The sequence below is a fragment of the Vipera ursinii genome, assembly GCF_947247035.1.
Source record: "Vipera ursinii genome assembly, chromosome: 1".
Classification (NCBI taxonomy): domain Eukaryota; kingdom Metazoa; phylum Chordata; class Lepidosauria; order Squamata; family Viperidae; genus Vipera; species Vipera ursinii.
Genome location: NC_139512.1, coordinates 122,317,734 through 122,335,614, shown reverse-complemented (window position 1 = coordinate 122,335,614; position 17,881 = coordinate 122,317,734). Strand labels below are relative to the sequence as shown.

At 41.8% G+C, this 17,881-nt stretch overlaps 1 protein-coding gene across 13 annotated transcripts in view; it reads right to left on the bottom strand.

Moving 5' to 3' along the window:
• Positions 1-3,438: 3,438 nt before the first annotated feature.
• TNS1 (tensin 1) overlaps positions 3,439-17,881 on the bottom strand; it is a 402,998-nt gene continuing 388,555 nt past the window's right edge. For all 13 annotated transcript variants that reach the window (XM_083349831.1, XM_083349836.1, XM_083349838.1 and 10 more), the window contains 3 exons: positions 13,437-13,505; positions 10,387-10,419; positions 3,439-9,441 (listed from right to left, as the gene is read on the bottom strand). In XM_083349831.1, the coding sequence (XP_083205957.1) occupies positions 9,297-9,441; positions 10,387-10,419; positions 13,437-13,505 (247 nt within the window). In that variant the 3' untranslated portion in view covers positions 3,439-9,296. The remainder of the gene's footprint in view (positions 9,442-10,386; positions 10,420-13,436; positions 13,506-17,881) is intronic.

Here is a 17,881-nt window from a genome sequence, read left to right as displayed (position 1 = left end):
TTCAATATGGTTTCATCTAATTATCTATTGGCACATTTGCTTCACATTTGCACAAAATTGGCTCATGCCCTTTGGTTACCACAGGAGGAGAGATCCACATCATCCGTCTGGCCCTCCAGAAGGGCCTTAAACCTGATTCTGCTGGTTGGCTTGGGGAGGCAGTCTAGTGATAGAGAAGGTACCCCCTCCTTTCTGCTTGACCCCTTGTTTTTTTTACTCTGTATTTAACTTTTGGAATTTTAAATTATTTTGATAATTTTTATATCTTTTACTGCATTGTAAGGCACACAGTCACTTTGGATAACAGGATGGGTGGCCTATAAATTTACAGATGTTTCTTACATTGAAATATAGTACCTTGAACTGAGTTGTTGTGTACTGTGTTACCACTGTAGCTTCCTATGAAGTTGTGTAGAATTGTTTTGTTTTAGAATTCAGGTATAATAGATTTCCATCAGTTTCTTTAGCTCCTATAGGGGACACTGAAAAATCCATATTCATGTACAGTGTTTAGAGCATTGGAAAATCATACGTGTTCTTAGTAAAGGAAATAAGTGCTTCCATCAAAGGCTCTGTGAGTGTTGTGTAAGTTGAGTCCGTCACCTTCTCTGGACCACTTTCCAAAGAGTTTGCACCAAAAACATTTGTAAAAGGTATGATGGAAATGTCAGACTGGACAACTTTGGTGCTTGCTGTTATACTTGTTCATGTACAAAAGCTCTTCTGAAATTTGCATTGGTCTTACCAAATTAGTTTTCCTTTGAAACCTTTTCATCTGTGTTGAAACAGCAGATTCACCTCAAATTTCTCTTTGGATAAACCTCTACTCATCTTAGTGTTTGGGTGTGTGAAGCTCAGTGGTGAACCAAATTTTGTGCAAGGTTGCAAGAGTGAATACAACCACCATCACAAGTACCCTGTGCAAAAAGTAGAGAGTCTTTATTCCTTCACTCCCTTAATGTTTGTGATATAATTCCAACAGTCCAGACACCAACCTGGGTAATTCAAGCAACAGCATATTTGATATAATTAATTTGGTTTAAAATCTTACTGTTGATAAAGCCATACTAGGATCTGCAATGAGTCATGAAATTACTGTACAAAGGGAAAGGAAAGCCTGGGTGGTAAAATATAGAGAGAATTCTGTCTATATAAACACATAAAAAGAGGGTTGCATTTGTTTTTGTTTTTTCTCCCTTTGTTTCTTGCTACTCTCTCTGTTATGTGTAAGTGAGCATCTGTATATTTCTGTCTGTGTTTTTTAAAAAATGGAGAGATGCAAGAAAGAAAAGAAACATGGTTTCATATCGTCATAAATACTGGCAAGAAATCTATAACAATAACAATAGTCCAGGCAAGTCGCAAAACAAAGTCCATAAGTCACGATTTTAATAAGGATCTCCCCAGTTTATATTGGCAATTTTAATGACAGTCTTACTAGATATAAAACCAAAATCCATTGGATGCATTTCTTCCCCCCTTGGATATAAATTAGATGCTTGATTTGTGTTGTTTAGATTCCATCTGAAAGTTTCCATCACCGCAGTCATGAAGTAAGTTGATGACCTATAAAGGGATTATTCGTATAAGTCAGTTTCCCAAACTTGGCAACTTTAAGACATGTGGACTTCTTCTGGGAGTTGAAGTCCACACGTCTTGAAGTTCCCAAGGTTGGAGAACCCTGAGGTAAATGATGATTCCATTGGTTTGGAAAAGCCCTGATGTAGCAAAAAACACCCAACCAATCCTAAATTCATTACTTATTAAGTCTCTTAATCGGGGAGGGGGGGTAGTATTGATAATTAAAAGCAAAAAGAGCCTTGGTGGAGCAGTGGGCTAATGCCTCCTTAAGTAATACCAGCTGCCTGCAATTAGTGCAGGTTCGCATCCCACCAGGCTCAAGGTTGACTCAGCCTTCCATCCTTCCGAGGTAGGTAAAATGAGGACCCAGATTGTTGGGGACAATAAGCTGACTTTGTAATAATGCTGCTTGGGGTGTGTGTGAAAGCCCTAACAAGCAGGCATATACATAGAATGAAGGCTACTGCTAAGCTTGTAAGCCGCCCTGAGTCTTCGGAGAAGGGCGGGATATAAATGGAAATTTAAAAAAAAATGTCGCTTTTCAGTTTCTAGGTTCTCAACATTTTAAAGAATAGAAGATAGGGGATAATGAGATGCATAAATGAGAGATATGGACAGTTATAGGAGCCTTAATAGGTATATTACTATCTCATTATTACTGACCTCAGGATTATTGACCTTTGGATTTTGAATCATGAGGGTGAGAAGGTAAAAAAGTGGAACAACTTTGATGGCAAGGGAAAGAACCATCGCTTTTAAAATATATGGGAATTATGAAAACATTGCAGCAGAAGAAATGTTGATATTCATTGCCTTGCATTATACACAGAAACTTTTCCATCTATATCTAAGGCAGAGAACTTAACAATGCATAGGCAAACTTATTCAGTGATGATTCTGTCCCTACTGCTAACTTTTAATTGACTTTTCTGAGCACAGTCAGGACAGACTTCCTCCCTTCCAAAATTAATTTTCTTCTATGTATTTATTGCTCTAAGTCTACTGAAATCATACATAGCATTTCATTTAAAATTCAAATAAAACTAAGCAAAATGGGATATCTTATGAAAACATAAATGTAGAAAATGTAGAAAAGAGAAGGGAATATTTCCTGATAGGAACTGATTTGACAAGTTACTTTCTGCTTCTTCTATATCAGTGGCCCCAACATTTTGGGCACCAGGGACCCGTTCTGTGGAGAAAGGCTTTTCTACGGATCGAAAAGTGCGTGGTTTTGCATGCTGCCTGCATCCCTTGGATGGGGCTTCACTTGTTTGTGTGGGCTGGTTGCTGGAGTGACGTGGACCACGGATCAGGAACCCCTGTTCTATACAGTTCAAAGCAGTCTTCCACAGTAAAAACTTCTGAACCACATTCTTTTTTTTATTTTTATATCTAGAAACTTCATAAATAGATGGTTGGTTGGTTCCTGATTCTGATTAAGGGATTATAGTCTGCTACATCCATTGTAACCGACAGCCAAAGAAGTGAAATTTGAGTTCTAGTGCCAAGCTGAACAATGTTCTCTTCGGACTGCACCCTTCATTTTAAAATGCTATTATTCAGCAGTACATCCATGGGAATGAAAATTACTATTTCTGGAAACATAATGCTAGGAAAGGGATGACAACCCACATCCCACCTGTTTCATGTTATTAGAGGACAAGTTGGAGGAGCTTCAAGCCATTTGTTTTAACTCCCTGTTCAAATTAGGAAATCCAGAAAAAGAAATTCTGGGCATCAAAAGGATGCCCAGCCAGTATTTTAAGACATCCAGCAAAGGTCCTGAAGCCTTCTAGATAACTATGCATGATTAATATAGAAGACGCTACCCAAGAATGGCAAGAATGCTGATAATATAATTGTGTGTTTATTTGTTTAAACCACTTCATTTAACGCATAGAAGAAAGGTCCAGCAGTGGTTCTTGATCATATTAGCGAAGAGAGTCTTGCTTTTAATAGTGAAAAATGACAGAGGGCAACAGATCAAAAGCTAGTATATTTCAGATTGCTTTTCAATGTGCCTTACATAGATATTCCATGAAGTCAGTGTAACATTTGCCCTGAAATTTAGCAGGATACATCTTATCACCAGCTTGCTCTTTTGCCAAATATTTCTTAAATACACAGCACAAAAATAACTTGAACAGAGCCTGTTTCGAATCAACCTTTTATGAACTATTCAAACTAATTACTGCCAGAAGATGTAACTCAGCCCTGTTTCCTCTTCCCATTTGTTTCTCCACTGCATCCAATTTAACTGCAGATGGGACAGATATATACGCTGCCTGTTGGGCTATTGGTCCAATGTGGCCATTGGTTTTTTTATCATTTGGGCCAACGTCTGTCCCATAATTAAAGACAATTAGTGAACTGCGATATGAAAAAAAAAACATCCTGGTATGTCAACCTCCCTATTATAAAGACATGATACGAACTTATTCCTCATGTCTATATTGAGCTGTGTGTCAAATAAGCTCTATAAAAGAAGATGATTAAAATATTTGCCAATGCCCGCCAGCTCTGTTAGGATAAAAAGGCACATTCTTGATTCTAACATTACGCTAATCCAAGCCCATTTGCTGCTTATGAGAAAGGACAAGATGATGGTTCCTTTAATCTATATTGACAAATCAGGATATTGTTTTCCTTCAATACTGATACTGAGGATACGTCTAAGGACTTTGTGGCAAGAGGGGGGACTGAGAAGAGACAGGCTCCTTCATAATCTTCTGACTGCTAAGGTCCTGTCCCAGTTTAACAAAGATGCTTTTCTTTGTTATAAATAAGCCAGGGCCTGCTTAAATGTTATTTATTTGTCAGATATTATTTATTAATGCTGCTGAGAAGGAAATTTAGAAAATAGCTACTTTAAGACATGAGATTTAAACAAACCACTGTGAGAGTTTCATACAATAGCTCGGAGGGAAGAAATGTTGACGTTTAAGGTCGGTGAGTTTATAATGGCTTTCCTCCTGCTCTCTCTCACAAATGCAATATAATTTGGCTGTTTTACTGCTCAAGAACTTTCTTTAAATATCAAGCTACATATACAATTAGCAAAATCACCCAATTATTCTAAGACAGAATTTCAGAAATTGCCAGAGAAAATTCACCAGCAAACACAGTTTAAACAAAGTTTTAAAAATGGGGGGGGGAGAGAGGCAGAACCACACAGAATAAGTGTACAATGAAGAAAAGTGCATTTCAAATAGGTTTCTTTGGCAAGATCATGTAATACTCTGTGCACAGAGGATGCTTTGAGTGCATTCTGTATAAAATCCAACATCTTCTAAATCATTACATAACATACATGCGCTAAAATTACATTAGACCTGAGCCCCAGGTATTGGACGTGAAGTGGAGTGTTTTCAGAGAAAAGCCTGCTTGCTGGTATCCCTAAAAACTTAGAAACAAACCAACAGCTCTCTCAGGGTTTGAAGCTCAAGAAAGGTGAAGTAAATGGACCTGGACCAGAGGTTGTCTGCCCTGCCTCACAAAAGTTTCCTTTGTGCCACTGATAAAAGTTGGATTTGTGATTAAATCCCCCCCAAAAAAGAAGGTTGATATAACCAGTCATTCACTCACATCTAGAGCAAATCACTAGATGAACCAATGAATAAGGCACATGAATTAAACCAGCTTTTCTCAATTTGCTGCTCTCTAGATAGCACGGTATGGGCAATTGTAGGTCTCCTATCCCATGCTAATTAGGAATTCTGGAACTTGTCATCCCATTGACAGGACATCGGATTAACGGAAGGTGGCTTAGCCTAACCACCTCCTGTTTGATATTCTAGAAAAGAAAGGTGACAAAACAAGATGGTATTGCCAACATTGGGGCAATAGAATGAAAACTAGTTGCCCTTTTCAGTTCTCATACACCCAAGACAATCCTTTCTGGCATGGCCGGATCAACAGTCCATCAGGATGGACCAGGGTCGAGTTTTGAGTCTTTGGTCTACATCATCACACACAACTGGAGTAGCCACTTGAGGAAAGTTTATTAAAAGCCATCTTTTTCTGACCCAACCAACATACTGTATGCAAAAAGACTGTAGGGTTTAGGCACAAGTCAGATTTCCCATTAGTTCTAGAAATTGTCCTTTTGGGTGTTCTGCCTCACATACACTTTAAGAACCCTGGGCTGAGAGAAGGATTGAGAAGGTGATGTACATAAATTACAAGTTTATTCCTAAAACGCAGCATTGTCTTGATACAAGCTGGACAAGCAACAAGCTATATAATGTGATTAGGCTTTGCCTCAGCAAGTAGGCTAAAAAGAGAGGGATCTTAAACTTTCCATCTTTAGCTCGTGAGTTAGTATAGGAAAAGTGCATGGCTGGAAGCAGATATTTTGTTCACATGCATGTGCCTACCAATGTATTTACTTATATGTGACTACTGGATACTTATATCAACTTCCTTTCATCTGAGTGTCAAAAAAGGCATGAACCATTAACTTTCAATATACTTTTCCTGTGACAAGTTAGCAAGCACTGAGGATGGGGACAATTCTGGAAGCAGTGGGGGAAAAAAAGGAAATCTGAAAAATAGAGACTTTCAAAAAATATATATATTTATAATATTTATATATCTATATAGACACAGTCTTTTTCTAATTGGTTAATAGCAGGGTGACACAGTTGCAGGTGAGGGAGGGGAAATCATCTTGCTTGAATTTTTTCAGAAGGAGAGAGACGTTTAAAACAAACATAAAGAAAAACTATTGTAGTCTCCAGCATTCCATCTGGGTATGGATGGGCTCGGAGCCTGGGTGACGATGTCAAAAACGGATGTTCCCACTCCATCCAAGTACCTCTCACTCCATCTCAACAATTCTCAGTTGCAAAACTCATGCTTTATACAACAATATCCAGAAATGAATCTCTCTTCGCACACTTTCACACATACGCGCACCTTTATCCCGCATGTCATTCAGCAATAAAGTACAAATGCATTCATGCTCATTTGCTCAGGCAGGGGATGAACAATGGGGTGGATTGGGGGGTGGGGGGTGGTGAGGAACATTGTATAACGACATTGCCCTGGGGCACACAATTAGAAGCTGCTGCCTTTACAGCATTCAGGAGATAGAACTGACCTCATGTTTGGACACACTTTGTTCAGTAATAATACTGAACACTAATAATATGGAAGCTTAGTACTGTCACCATTCCCCAGACCTGGTATTTTCCAGCTATATTATGACTACAGCTCCCAGAATTTCAGGGGAAAAATCCCAGTGCATCTGGAGGTGACAGGTTATCCATACAGAGAATATTATATGGGGTAGGAGGAATGAAGGGAGCTGCAAAAATCAAAGATGAGAAATAAAACCAACAGGGCCAAAAAACAAAAAAAATAAATACTTTGTGTAAATTTCATTTTTTTAAAAAAAATTGATTAGCTTACATTATTTTGTCAGTATATTTCATACATACTTACATACATACATACATATATATATATTATATAAGAAGGCAATGAAAATGCCGGGGGAATTTAGGTGACTGAACATCTTGCAAGTTGTCATACTGATTTTTAATGAAAATTGCATGAGTTTCTATGAAGGGCCTCATCAACATGGCCTCCATCACAAAAACGTTTCTGTTCTTCACTATTTCATGACCTATTCATGTCAAAACAAAATTGATGGAGAGACCAATTTCCATTCATGGTTTCTAGTGGAGGCCACAGAATTGTGTTGGAGCACATGAGTGTGATGGAGACCTGCTAAGACTTAGGTCCCCCTTGCTAGATAGCCTATGGGGCAACAATGGCTCTCCAATCAGATCTTGTTGAATCGCACCTGCCATTTCAGTAGCAGTGAATGACATTTATAGGGTTGGGTTTATTAACAGGGCATGGGATAGAGCTTTTTTATATTATTTCCATGCATGATGGGCTCTTCAGTGACTTTTTGTACCAGTTTGTACTGTATCAGTTGATATATAGCAAAACAACAGTGGCTTTCTTGAATCTACCCTAGTGAAACATTGACAATAAACCCATAAGCAGAATGGGTGATAGGGAAAAAAATCTTTTTATCCATTCAGCACATCTTTAAGCCTAAAATTTGCCAATTGTATATGTTTGGGAAGATAGTGAGAAATTCTCATTACACTACAGAAATTCTATATGATAGCTCAATCCAAATTATTCACTCTCTCCTTGATAGATACCAAGCATAAACAGTTTACAGAGATAGTATATATATATATGGCCTCCATTAGAAATGCCAAAAATCATTCTAGTACAAGGATTCAACCGTGATGTTAAATATAAGAAGATATGTATAACATTTTTTTCTGCAACTGCTACACTTTCTCATTTACTCTGGAAAGGATATGAAGGTGCTTTGCATGAAATGATATGCAACAATAAAGGTCTCCCTTTTTATACTAAATGTCAGTCTAGCATAACAATATTAGCAGGTCAGTGCAAAAATCTATTGTTTGATGCCTCCAAAAGCAAAAATAAAGCTTGGTAATGCAAAAATAATGAACTAATTTAGCTACATAGTGAACCTCCATATGGCTGCTACCTTTTCGAAATAGCTAGGGCCATGCTTAAATCAACAAATTAAGTCTTTATAATGGTTATTCTTAATGACTTCAGAACAGAATCCCTCCTCCCAATTATTATATTATTCATCTTGCCTTTGCTCTATTTCCATGCAACTTCCAAAACAATGTGTATCTCTCCCAAAGGATAAGCTTGGGCAGGGCTGTTTTTATCCTAAACTCAAAAGGAAGTGCATTCCCCAACTCCTGGTGTTTTTAACATTTCCAGGAAGGAGAGTCTTAGGACAATTTAGTCTGGATCCCATTTCTAGACTCTAAAAGATACTACTGCATTTTCTTTGATTAGCATGCTCCACAAATTATTACCAAAAAAGAGATTCTGAGAGATTCTGAAACTCTTTCGTATAAATTGTTAGGTGCACATGCATGTGGGGATGAGTGTGACTACTAATTAAAATAAGTACTTTCCACTTGGACTGTAATTCTCACACTGCTAACAGCTGTTCGTAAGTTTTCTTTCAGGTAATGGAGACCTGTGATCTCAGGAGAATGAGATACATATTCTGAATAGCCATCAGAGGCAAGAAGCCTCACAGTGAAGCCTCACGTTAAATACTGAAATATGTGCATATCACAGACAGACCACATGCATGTGCACACACACACACACTCATACAGACATACTTCACACTTTCAGCAGTAGTTGAACCGGGAGCATTAGCTTTTTTTAAAAAAATGATTGCTTTTTTTAGCATCTCTCTGGATATTATTTCCTGAAGCTCATATAGTCATGGGTATTTGAGTTGATTTCGTTTTTGCCTTATTTTCTAAACAAGCAACTACTAGATAGACCTATCCCACAAAGATTGCTAAGATTCATACTTTGACCTGTGGGGCTGAATTCTCTGATTTTGTGCTGATCCAAAAGCCAAAATTGTTTCCATCTCTTGATCTTGGCAGGGAAAGACAATGGTGTCAGTTCCTTGGTTTCTGCTACATACACGTGTTTGGTTGGTTTCAGCCTTCCAACAATTCAGATCACTTTTTTTTTAATAAACCTTCCCCTTCCCCCCATCAGTTCACATCACTCCTTCACAATGCACTTCCTCGTACAACTTCTCGGAACGACTCCAAGTCCTTCGACAAAATTCAAGGGCAAGAAGCCCCCTGCAAGGGGGAAGCCACAGTTCATCTCTTGTGAGAAGAGCCAAGCATAACTCTGGAAACAAAATTGACAATGGCAGCCGCTGGCTGTTCTGGATCCAGCTCAGCAAAGAGGTGGCAAACGTTGTCCGTCGTACTGCCTTGCTTCCTAGCCACGAAGCCAAAGAGTCTGCAGGAGGACAAAGAAATTAAGGAGCGATAAAATCATGCCGGTTTGAGAGAAGACAGGAATTGCCCACCGCCACTTGGGATCGCTACCGTACTATACTTTACGCTTGTATCAGGTAACACTCTTTGACATTCCTTCTACCCTAACATTTGAAATGTACGGGGACTCAAGAGAAAATCACTGTCAAATAATGTGTGCCTGATATTGCCATTCTTCTAATAAAAAAATCCCACAGTAAATGAAGTGACATATTATGCGTATTGTATATTTTTCTTAAGTGAGCAATAAATAAAATCCAAGCAATCCTCAGATTTCACAGAAAACAGAAAATTCAACCAGAAGGATTTTCCTTAGAATATTCGGATAGAATTAAATATCTCTAAGCTATTTACCTGAAGCTATAAATTTCCTTCAGGTTGTAATAAGTAGCTGACTTCATTCTTTGCTTATATATGAATATTTATCAGGAACAATTGGAGATGACTTAACAGGATGGATTATGAGCCGCAGAAGAAAGTCATAACTGTGTAAGCAATTTTGCTACAAGAGAGCCCTACATTTAGTCAAGAATTTGTGAGCAAATCAACAACTAGAGATCACCAGACTTCATTCACCAACTTTGTATTATGATCCTGGAAAATAAATCAAATGAAACTTAAAAACTAAGCAGTTTGATTTTTCATGACCACAGGCTTATGAGAGGCCATAGGTAGGAGGGCATACTTGGATTGTAAAAATAACAATTTTTACAACAACAAAATTACTTAATTTAGCTTTTCCTTTTTTCTTAGGTTAGATCAATGTCTTTGAAAGTATCTTTGAAAGTTTTGGTAGATTTAAGGATCATGAGAACAATCCCCTGTCCTATGTCGTGTGTGTGTGTGTGTGTGTGTGTGTGTGTAAAAATATATCCTAATTTTGACATTGATCAAAGTAACAACTTACTTGGCAGCACCACCAGATTCTGATTTAGTCCACCTGAGGAGAAACAAACAAAAAACTCTATTTCGTTTTTACACGGAGGAAAATTTGACACTTTTTTAAAATGGTGAGCTAGATACAAGCTGTATGTAAGAAAGTGGGAAGCTCTGAATGGAATTCCACTGATTCATTGACAATAGATCTTTTCTTCTGTAAATAAATGACTAGAACTAAGAAAGGGGATGAAATTATTTTATAATATTATAATTTTTGTAATAAAAATCTTTTATTGTCCTTTAACTCTTCTGAGAAATTATCTGTTGCTTAAAAAGTATTATGATCTGACTTTTAGAAATATTGAAAGAGTGTTCTGAAATTGCACCACAGTGCTTAATGACTATTAAAAAATAAATGAAGAATGGTGTATTTTTCTAAGTCCTTGCCTATCATAAGCTTTGCAACTTCATTGACCTATAATGAGTAAAAGTCAGCATTTTAGGTGCATTTGACCTCAAACTGAGTTATCATCATTTTGCAAAGAAACGGATGAACAATTGCAATTTAGTTCTCTTCAGAGCTGAAACAAGTTGTGGGAGACATCTGTAAATCTCCAGTGCTGTTGATAATTTCCTGCATATTTGTTTCAACACGGAACAATCTCATTTCTTGGAAATCAAAGAGATCTGGCAGTAGCAACATAGGGGAACAAATGTCTAATTACAGATTTCTGCTCAGACACAGAAACAAAGAGTCTGCTAGAATGATTAGTTCCTTTCAAGAGCACAAATGAAAATAAGATTCCAAGAATCCTGCCCTAGGCAATTTCCCATTTTTCCCCATTATTATTTTTTTATTAAAGAGTTTTACAAAAACAAGATTTTACAATATCTCCCCAAATCCCCCCCACCCCAAACCCGCCCACTTCCCCCCCCCACTTCCCAGAGCTAAACACAGGATTATAGTTATAATAATCATATTCTAGATAAGAATTATGCATAATATACAATTAACCAAATTCATAATGTGCTTTAACTCCCCTTTAACATAACTACATACAAAATACCAATAACAATATCCCTCTAAAATCTACTCATACTGTAAGCTAAATGGAACTTTTTAGTCCCATGTTTATTCTGAATATAATCTATCCATCTCCTCCAAACTGAAATATATCTTTCCTGTGAATGATCTTTCAAGTAAGCAGAAATCTTAGACATTTCTGCAAGATTCGAAACTTTAAGCACCCATTCTTCTATAGTGGGAAAACTATCCTTCTTCCAATATTGTCCCACCAGTAACCGAGCTGCTATTATCATATTCAACATCAAATTAGTTTCTTTAACATCACAATCTACAACAATAGCTATAAAAACAATTGCGGAGAAAACTTTATCTTTCTCTTAAAAATCTTTTGAATGTTCCACCAAATTTTAATCCAAAAAGCTTTTATATTTCTACAAGTCCACCACATATGAAAATAGGTGGCTTCTAAACTACCACATCTCCAACATTTAGACTGTAAATTAGGATACATGTTAGACAACTTCTTGGGATCCAGATGCCATCTATAAAACATTTTATAAAAATTTTCTTTTAAGTTTTGAGCCTGAGTAAATTTAACATTTCTGACCTAAATTATCTCCCAAGTGTCCAACGAAATTGGCTCCTGAATATTTTGTGCCCAGTTTATCATACAATCTTTAACTAATTCCATTTCCGAATCCAATTCAATTAAAGCATTATATATCCTCTTTATATGTGCACAATTTAAATCTCTAATTTGTTTTACTAAATTTTGATCTATAATTGTGATGCCAACCTTTTGATCTAACTTCCACCTAGCTTTCAATTGAGTATATTGAAACCAAGAGTAACTTATGTTTTCTTGTCTTAACTCATCTAATGATTTAAGTTGACAATCATTCCCTTCCAATCTAAGTAATTCCTTATAAGAAACCATATCCAAACTCACTCCCATAGATACGCCCTCTATCGCGTGTCCAGGAATTCCCCAAATCGGTATTTTATAATTTAACTTATAATAATACTTTTTCCAGACACGCAATAAAGCACTTCTAAGAATATGGGATTTAAAAGCCCTGTCTACCTTCTTATCGTAAAGCAAATATGCATGCCATCCATATACCAAATCCCAACCCTCAAGATGAAGTATTCTCTTATTAGTTAAATTAAGCCAATCACTAACCCACGTCAAGGCAACCGCATCATAATACAATTTCAAATTCGGCGCCTTGAGTCCCCCTCTTTCTCTAGCATCTTGTAGTAACTCTTGGTTTTTTCCCCGCCCAAATAAATTTATTAATACCCTTCCGCCATTGATCAAGATTGGCACCATTTTTCCCCATTATGTGTTCCTATTTTCCCATTCCAGCCAATAGTTTTTATTCATTCTGATACAGAAACGTATCTTGTCATTTCCATCTCTCTGTGTGTTCAGGTAGAAATGTAGCTTATAGTGAGGACTCAGTTGATATTTACAGAAGATCTGAAATTAGTATAAATTAGATAATTTTAAATACATATTAACCCAATAAATGAAAATATTTGTAGCTCAGAGTTGAAATGAGGGGTCCTTGGTCTCAGAACTTTCTTGCAGAGTTTTTATTACCCAAACAAGGTAGCATCACTACTGATGTTGGGTAATGAAACCTCTGCAAGAAAACAAACAAGCTCAGAGAGCACCAAGGACCCCCTATGTTAACCCCTTGAATGAAGTTGTTTGTTCAATGAATTAGAAGCATTCTTCCAGATCCAGAAGTGGCAGAATCTTTGCAGTGATGGAAATATCCTAGAAATATCCTAAAGAGATTTTAATTGGTTCCATCTCCACCAGCTTTTAAATGCCAGAACACCATGTTTTTAATTCACAATGCATTTTATTTCCTCTTTCAGTGTTGATGTTTCAACTTCTCAATTCTAATGAAAACTCTTTAAAGATCTATAAGACATAGAGAATAAAAATACGAGGACCATGTCCACACCTACATACATATTGCTTCTAGGAGTTTTATTGCTTGAGTTTATGGAAGAATTTAACAAACAGTTCCACTTACTTTCTGTCCTGTGGGTCCACATCACAGAAGGTGACAGTAACGATAGGGTAATGTCGTCTGAAGAACAGTCTGAAATGGAAATGGGGGGGTAAGCATTAATTCTATAGCCATCTGAAGGCGAAGGAAGGTGAATCTATGCACACAAATAACTAAACCACCCCAAGGCATCTCATCTACGTGAGCAAGAAGGAAATTTCTGATAAAATGGCAGGCGGTGACAGTACTATATGGCCTGGATGGGCTCTATATTTTTAATATCAGAGCTGATGAAAAACACTTCTCGGTAGAGATTTATTTTGTTCAAAATACCTTGACCTTTCTTTGATACCTGTTGTGACTCAGGGCCAGCCTGTGGGTCCGACAGCCGGGTCCGATGTATCGGAGGACTCAGATGTGGGGGAGGAGGGAAACGAACCGGCTGATGATGATTTGGAGACTTTGCAGAGTCCTCAGCCGGGAACCTCTTCTCAGCTGTGTGAGCCCGAGAGTGCGGAGGATGATGACCCACAGCTGGCCCTGTTCAAGGACGCCCGACGCAGGAGGCAGACGAGCAGGGACAAACAAAGGAAGGCTATGGGACTCCTCGGGAGGAGGCACAGGGAGACCACGCCCTGAGCTCTCTATAAAAGAAGTGTTTGGGGAGGGGCTAGTTGCTGAAAGCAACTTTTTCGTTTGAGAAGTCAAGCTCTTGTATTTTTGTAACAGTGTAATTAAAACTTGGCAGAAGCCTTTTGATCTTGGACGCTTTCCAGACTCTTCCTTTGATTAGGGGTGCGAGAAGAGGGCTGGTTCAGAACAGTTTGCTTTCAGCCACCCACCCCTTAATACTACGATGGAGCAGCTTCTTGCCGAGAATGTCCAGCTCAACCAGCAACTCACCTTGCTGGCCACTCAGGTGGCACAACTGCAGGCTCAGGTACATGCTGCCCCCCCACCCAGGAGGAAATGTCAGATAGCTATGCCGGATAAATTCGCTGGTAATCCAGAACTGTTTCCTGCCTTCCTGGGACAATGCCAGCTTTATATCAGCGTGAGAGCAGCTGATTTCCCCACTGACCGAGATAAGGTGGGATTCGTGTTGAGCCTTCTGTCGGGAGATGCAGCTCGTTGGGGCACGCCTCTGTTGGCACAGCCTAGCCCTTTGTTGGATAACTTTGGGGGGTTTTGTGACCATATGCGCCTCATGTACGAGGACCCGATTAAGGCACAGACGGCCACCCGACGCCTGAAAGCTTTGAGGCAGGGTCAGCGCCCTCTACAGGCCTATATCAGCGATTTCCGGCTGCTTAGCCAGGATTCCGCCTGGAATGAGGCTGCGCTCGTGGATGCCTTTCAGGATGGCTTGTCAGAGGAGATGTTGGATGAGCTGGCCCGCGTGGACATTCCCTCAGACCTGAATGGGCTGATCCATCTTTGTCTGCGGATCGATGCCCGGCTGCAGCAGCGTAAGAGTCGCCGTGCCACCCCACAGACCCCTGCCGCCCCTGTTGTGCGTGAGCCCCCGGTCCAGAGGGAGGAGCCAATGGAGCTGGGTGCCGCCAGGTCCCGTCTATCGGTGACGGAAATGGACAGACGACGATCGGAGGGGTTGTGTTTTTACTGTGGGGACCCTGGACATTTGGCTGCTTCTTGCCCGAAGAAGCGTCAGCGGGCGTCAGTGACCAAGCCTGCCCCGAGAAAGTCCCCTGCTTTGTTATCGGGAAACGGCCCGAGCCCGATCTAGACGGTGTGAAAGATCGGGCGACCCACAACATCCACACCGAGCGACGCCGTTCCGACGGTGCCTGTGAACCTCCACGGCATTTGATTTTGGAGGCACGTCTGATCCTCCCTGGCAAGTCAGAGGGGATTCCAGTCCATGCCTTAATTGACTCTGGGGCTACCACTAACTTTATGGATTCGGCCTTTGTGGCCAAATGGGCTGTTCCCCAGTGTCCAGTGGATCCGCCCATGCTTGTGGAGACCATCGATGGTCGAGTGCTCCTGTCCGGGCCTATCACGGCCGCCACGCAACCCGTGTGTATGGCCATCAGTACCCATGTGGAGGCCATTCAGTTCTACGTCACTTCGGATCTGCACTTCCCCGTGGTCTTGGGACTGGCGTGGCTCCGGGCGCATGATCCACAGATCTATTGGTCTCAGAACTTGGTCACCTTCCCAAGTTTGCAGTGCGTGGACCACACCCGCCATATCTGTGCCGGCCAGGTGGAGGGTTCCTCAGGGGTTTCCTTGCCTCCCGAACTGTCCGACTTTGCTGACGTGTTCAGCGAGTCAGAGGCGGACCAATTACCCCCGCACAGGCCCTACGACTGCTCCATTGACCTAGTCCCTGATGCGCCTCTCCCAGTGGGGCGTTTGTACTCCATGTCGGAGCCCGAGTTGGCTGCATTGCGGGACTTCCTGACGAAGAACTTGGCTCGTGGTTTCATCCGGCCCTCGTCCTCGCCAGTGTCTGCGCCCGTGCTCTTCGTCAAAAAGAAGTCGGGCGAGTTACGGCTTTGCTGTGACTACCGGAAACTCAACGCTATCACGGTGCGTAACCGCTACCCGCTGCCCCTCATCCCCGAGCTCTTGGACCGACTCCGGGAGGCTAAGATCTTCACGAAACTGGACCTGCGTGGAGCTTACAACCTCGTCAGGGTTCGGCCGGGTGATGAGTGGAAGACGGCGTTTGGTACTCGCTATGGACATTTCGAGTACACGGTGATGCCGTTTGGCCTGACCAACGCCCCCGCTGTGTTTCAGCATTTTATGAATGACGTCTTTCGGGATCTGTTGGACCAGTTTGTTGTGATTTACCTGGACGACATCCTGATTTACTCCCCGTCGCGTGAAGCGCATCATCAGCATCTCCGTCAGGTCCTGCAGCGCCTCCGGAATCATCGGCTGTTTGCCAAGTTGGAGAAGTGCCAGTTCTACCAGGTGACCATTGATTTCTTGGGTCACCGCATTTCTCCTGAGGGCATCGCCATGGAACCGAGTAAAGTTGAGTCGTTGCAGAGTTGGCAACCCCCGCGTCGCGTGAAGGATATTCAGCGACTTCTTGGATTTGCCAACTACTATCGGACATTCATCCCTGGCTTTGCTGCCTTGACAGCCCCCCTCACCCGGCTCCTGCAGAAGAAGACTCGGTTCCAGTGGAACGCCCCCGAACAACAGGCGTTCCAAGCTCTGAAGGACGCCTTCATGAAGGAGCCCATCTTGAAGCATCCTGACCCGCAACGGCCGTTTGTCGTGGAGGCGGACGCCTCCGACATTGCCATTGGGGCCGTGTTACTTCAGGCAGCGACGCCCAACGGTACCCTTTTCCCTTGCGCGTATCACTCACGGAAATTGAATCCCTCGGAGCGCAACTATACCATCTGGGAGAAGGAGCTGCTGGCCATCAAGGCGGCGTTCGAGGCTTGGAGGCATCATCTGGAGGGGGCGCGGCATCAAATCGAGGTCCGGACGGACCACAAGAATCTGGAAAGCCTGCAGACCGCTCGGAATTTGAACCAACGCCAGATCCGGTGGTCCCTCTTCTTTGCGAGGTTTGACTTCCGGGTGCGGTACATACCAAGCGGGCACAACCAGAGAGCGGATGCTCTGTCCAGGAAGCCCGAGTACACCCGAGTGGAAGACAAGCTTCCGCCCAGGACCGTGATCCCCGTCGAGTCTTTTGCTGCGGTGCGGGAGCCGGTGGATATACGGGCTCGGATCCGGGAGGCGCAGCAGCAGGAGGCGTGGGTGGCTCAGCGGAAGGAAGAGGTGGGGCCAGATTCGCCTTGGTCGGTCACGGATGGACTCCTGTATTATCGTGACCGGCTCTATGTTCCAGGAGGGCCACTCAGGGGACTCGTCCTCAGCCAATGTCATGATAACCCGGCTGCGGGGCATTTTGGCCTGTTCAAGACTCTGAACCTGGTCTCCCGTACATTCTGGTGGCCCCGAGTCCGACACGATGTCCAGTCTTATGTCACCTCCTGCGTCCCATGCAGGCAGGCCAAGTCAGCGACAGGGGCCCCGCCTGGTTTACTGCAGCCTTTGCCAACGCCCAAGAGACCCTGGGGGGCTGTGTCCATGGACTTTCTGACGGATCTACCCCCATCCTCCGGCTTCACGACAGTGTTTGTGGTGGTGGACATGTTGACCAAGATGGCGCACTTCATCCCCTGTCGTGGCTTACCGTCAGCTCGCGCCACTAGTCGCATGTTCATCCAACAGGTGTTCCGGCTGCACGGCCTTCCCGATAGAGTCGTCTCCGATAGGGGGGCCCAGTTTACAGCCCGCTTCTGGCAGGAGTTGATGCGGGCGTTGGACATTAAGGTTTGCCTCTCGTCCGCGCATCATCCTCAGACCGACGGGGGTACCGAGAAGGTCATCGGCATTTTGGAGCAGTATCTGCGCTGCTACGTTAACCTGCAGCAGGACAATTGGGTGGACTATTTGGCCATAGCCGAGTT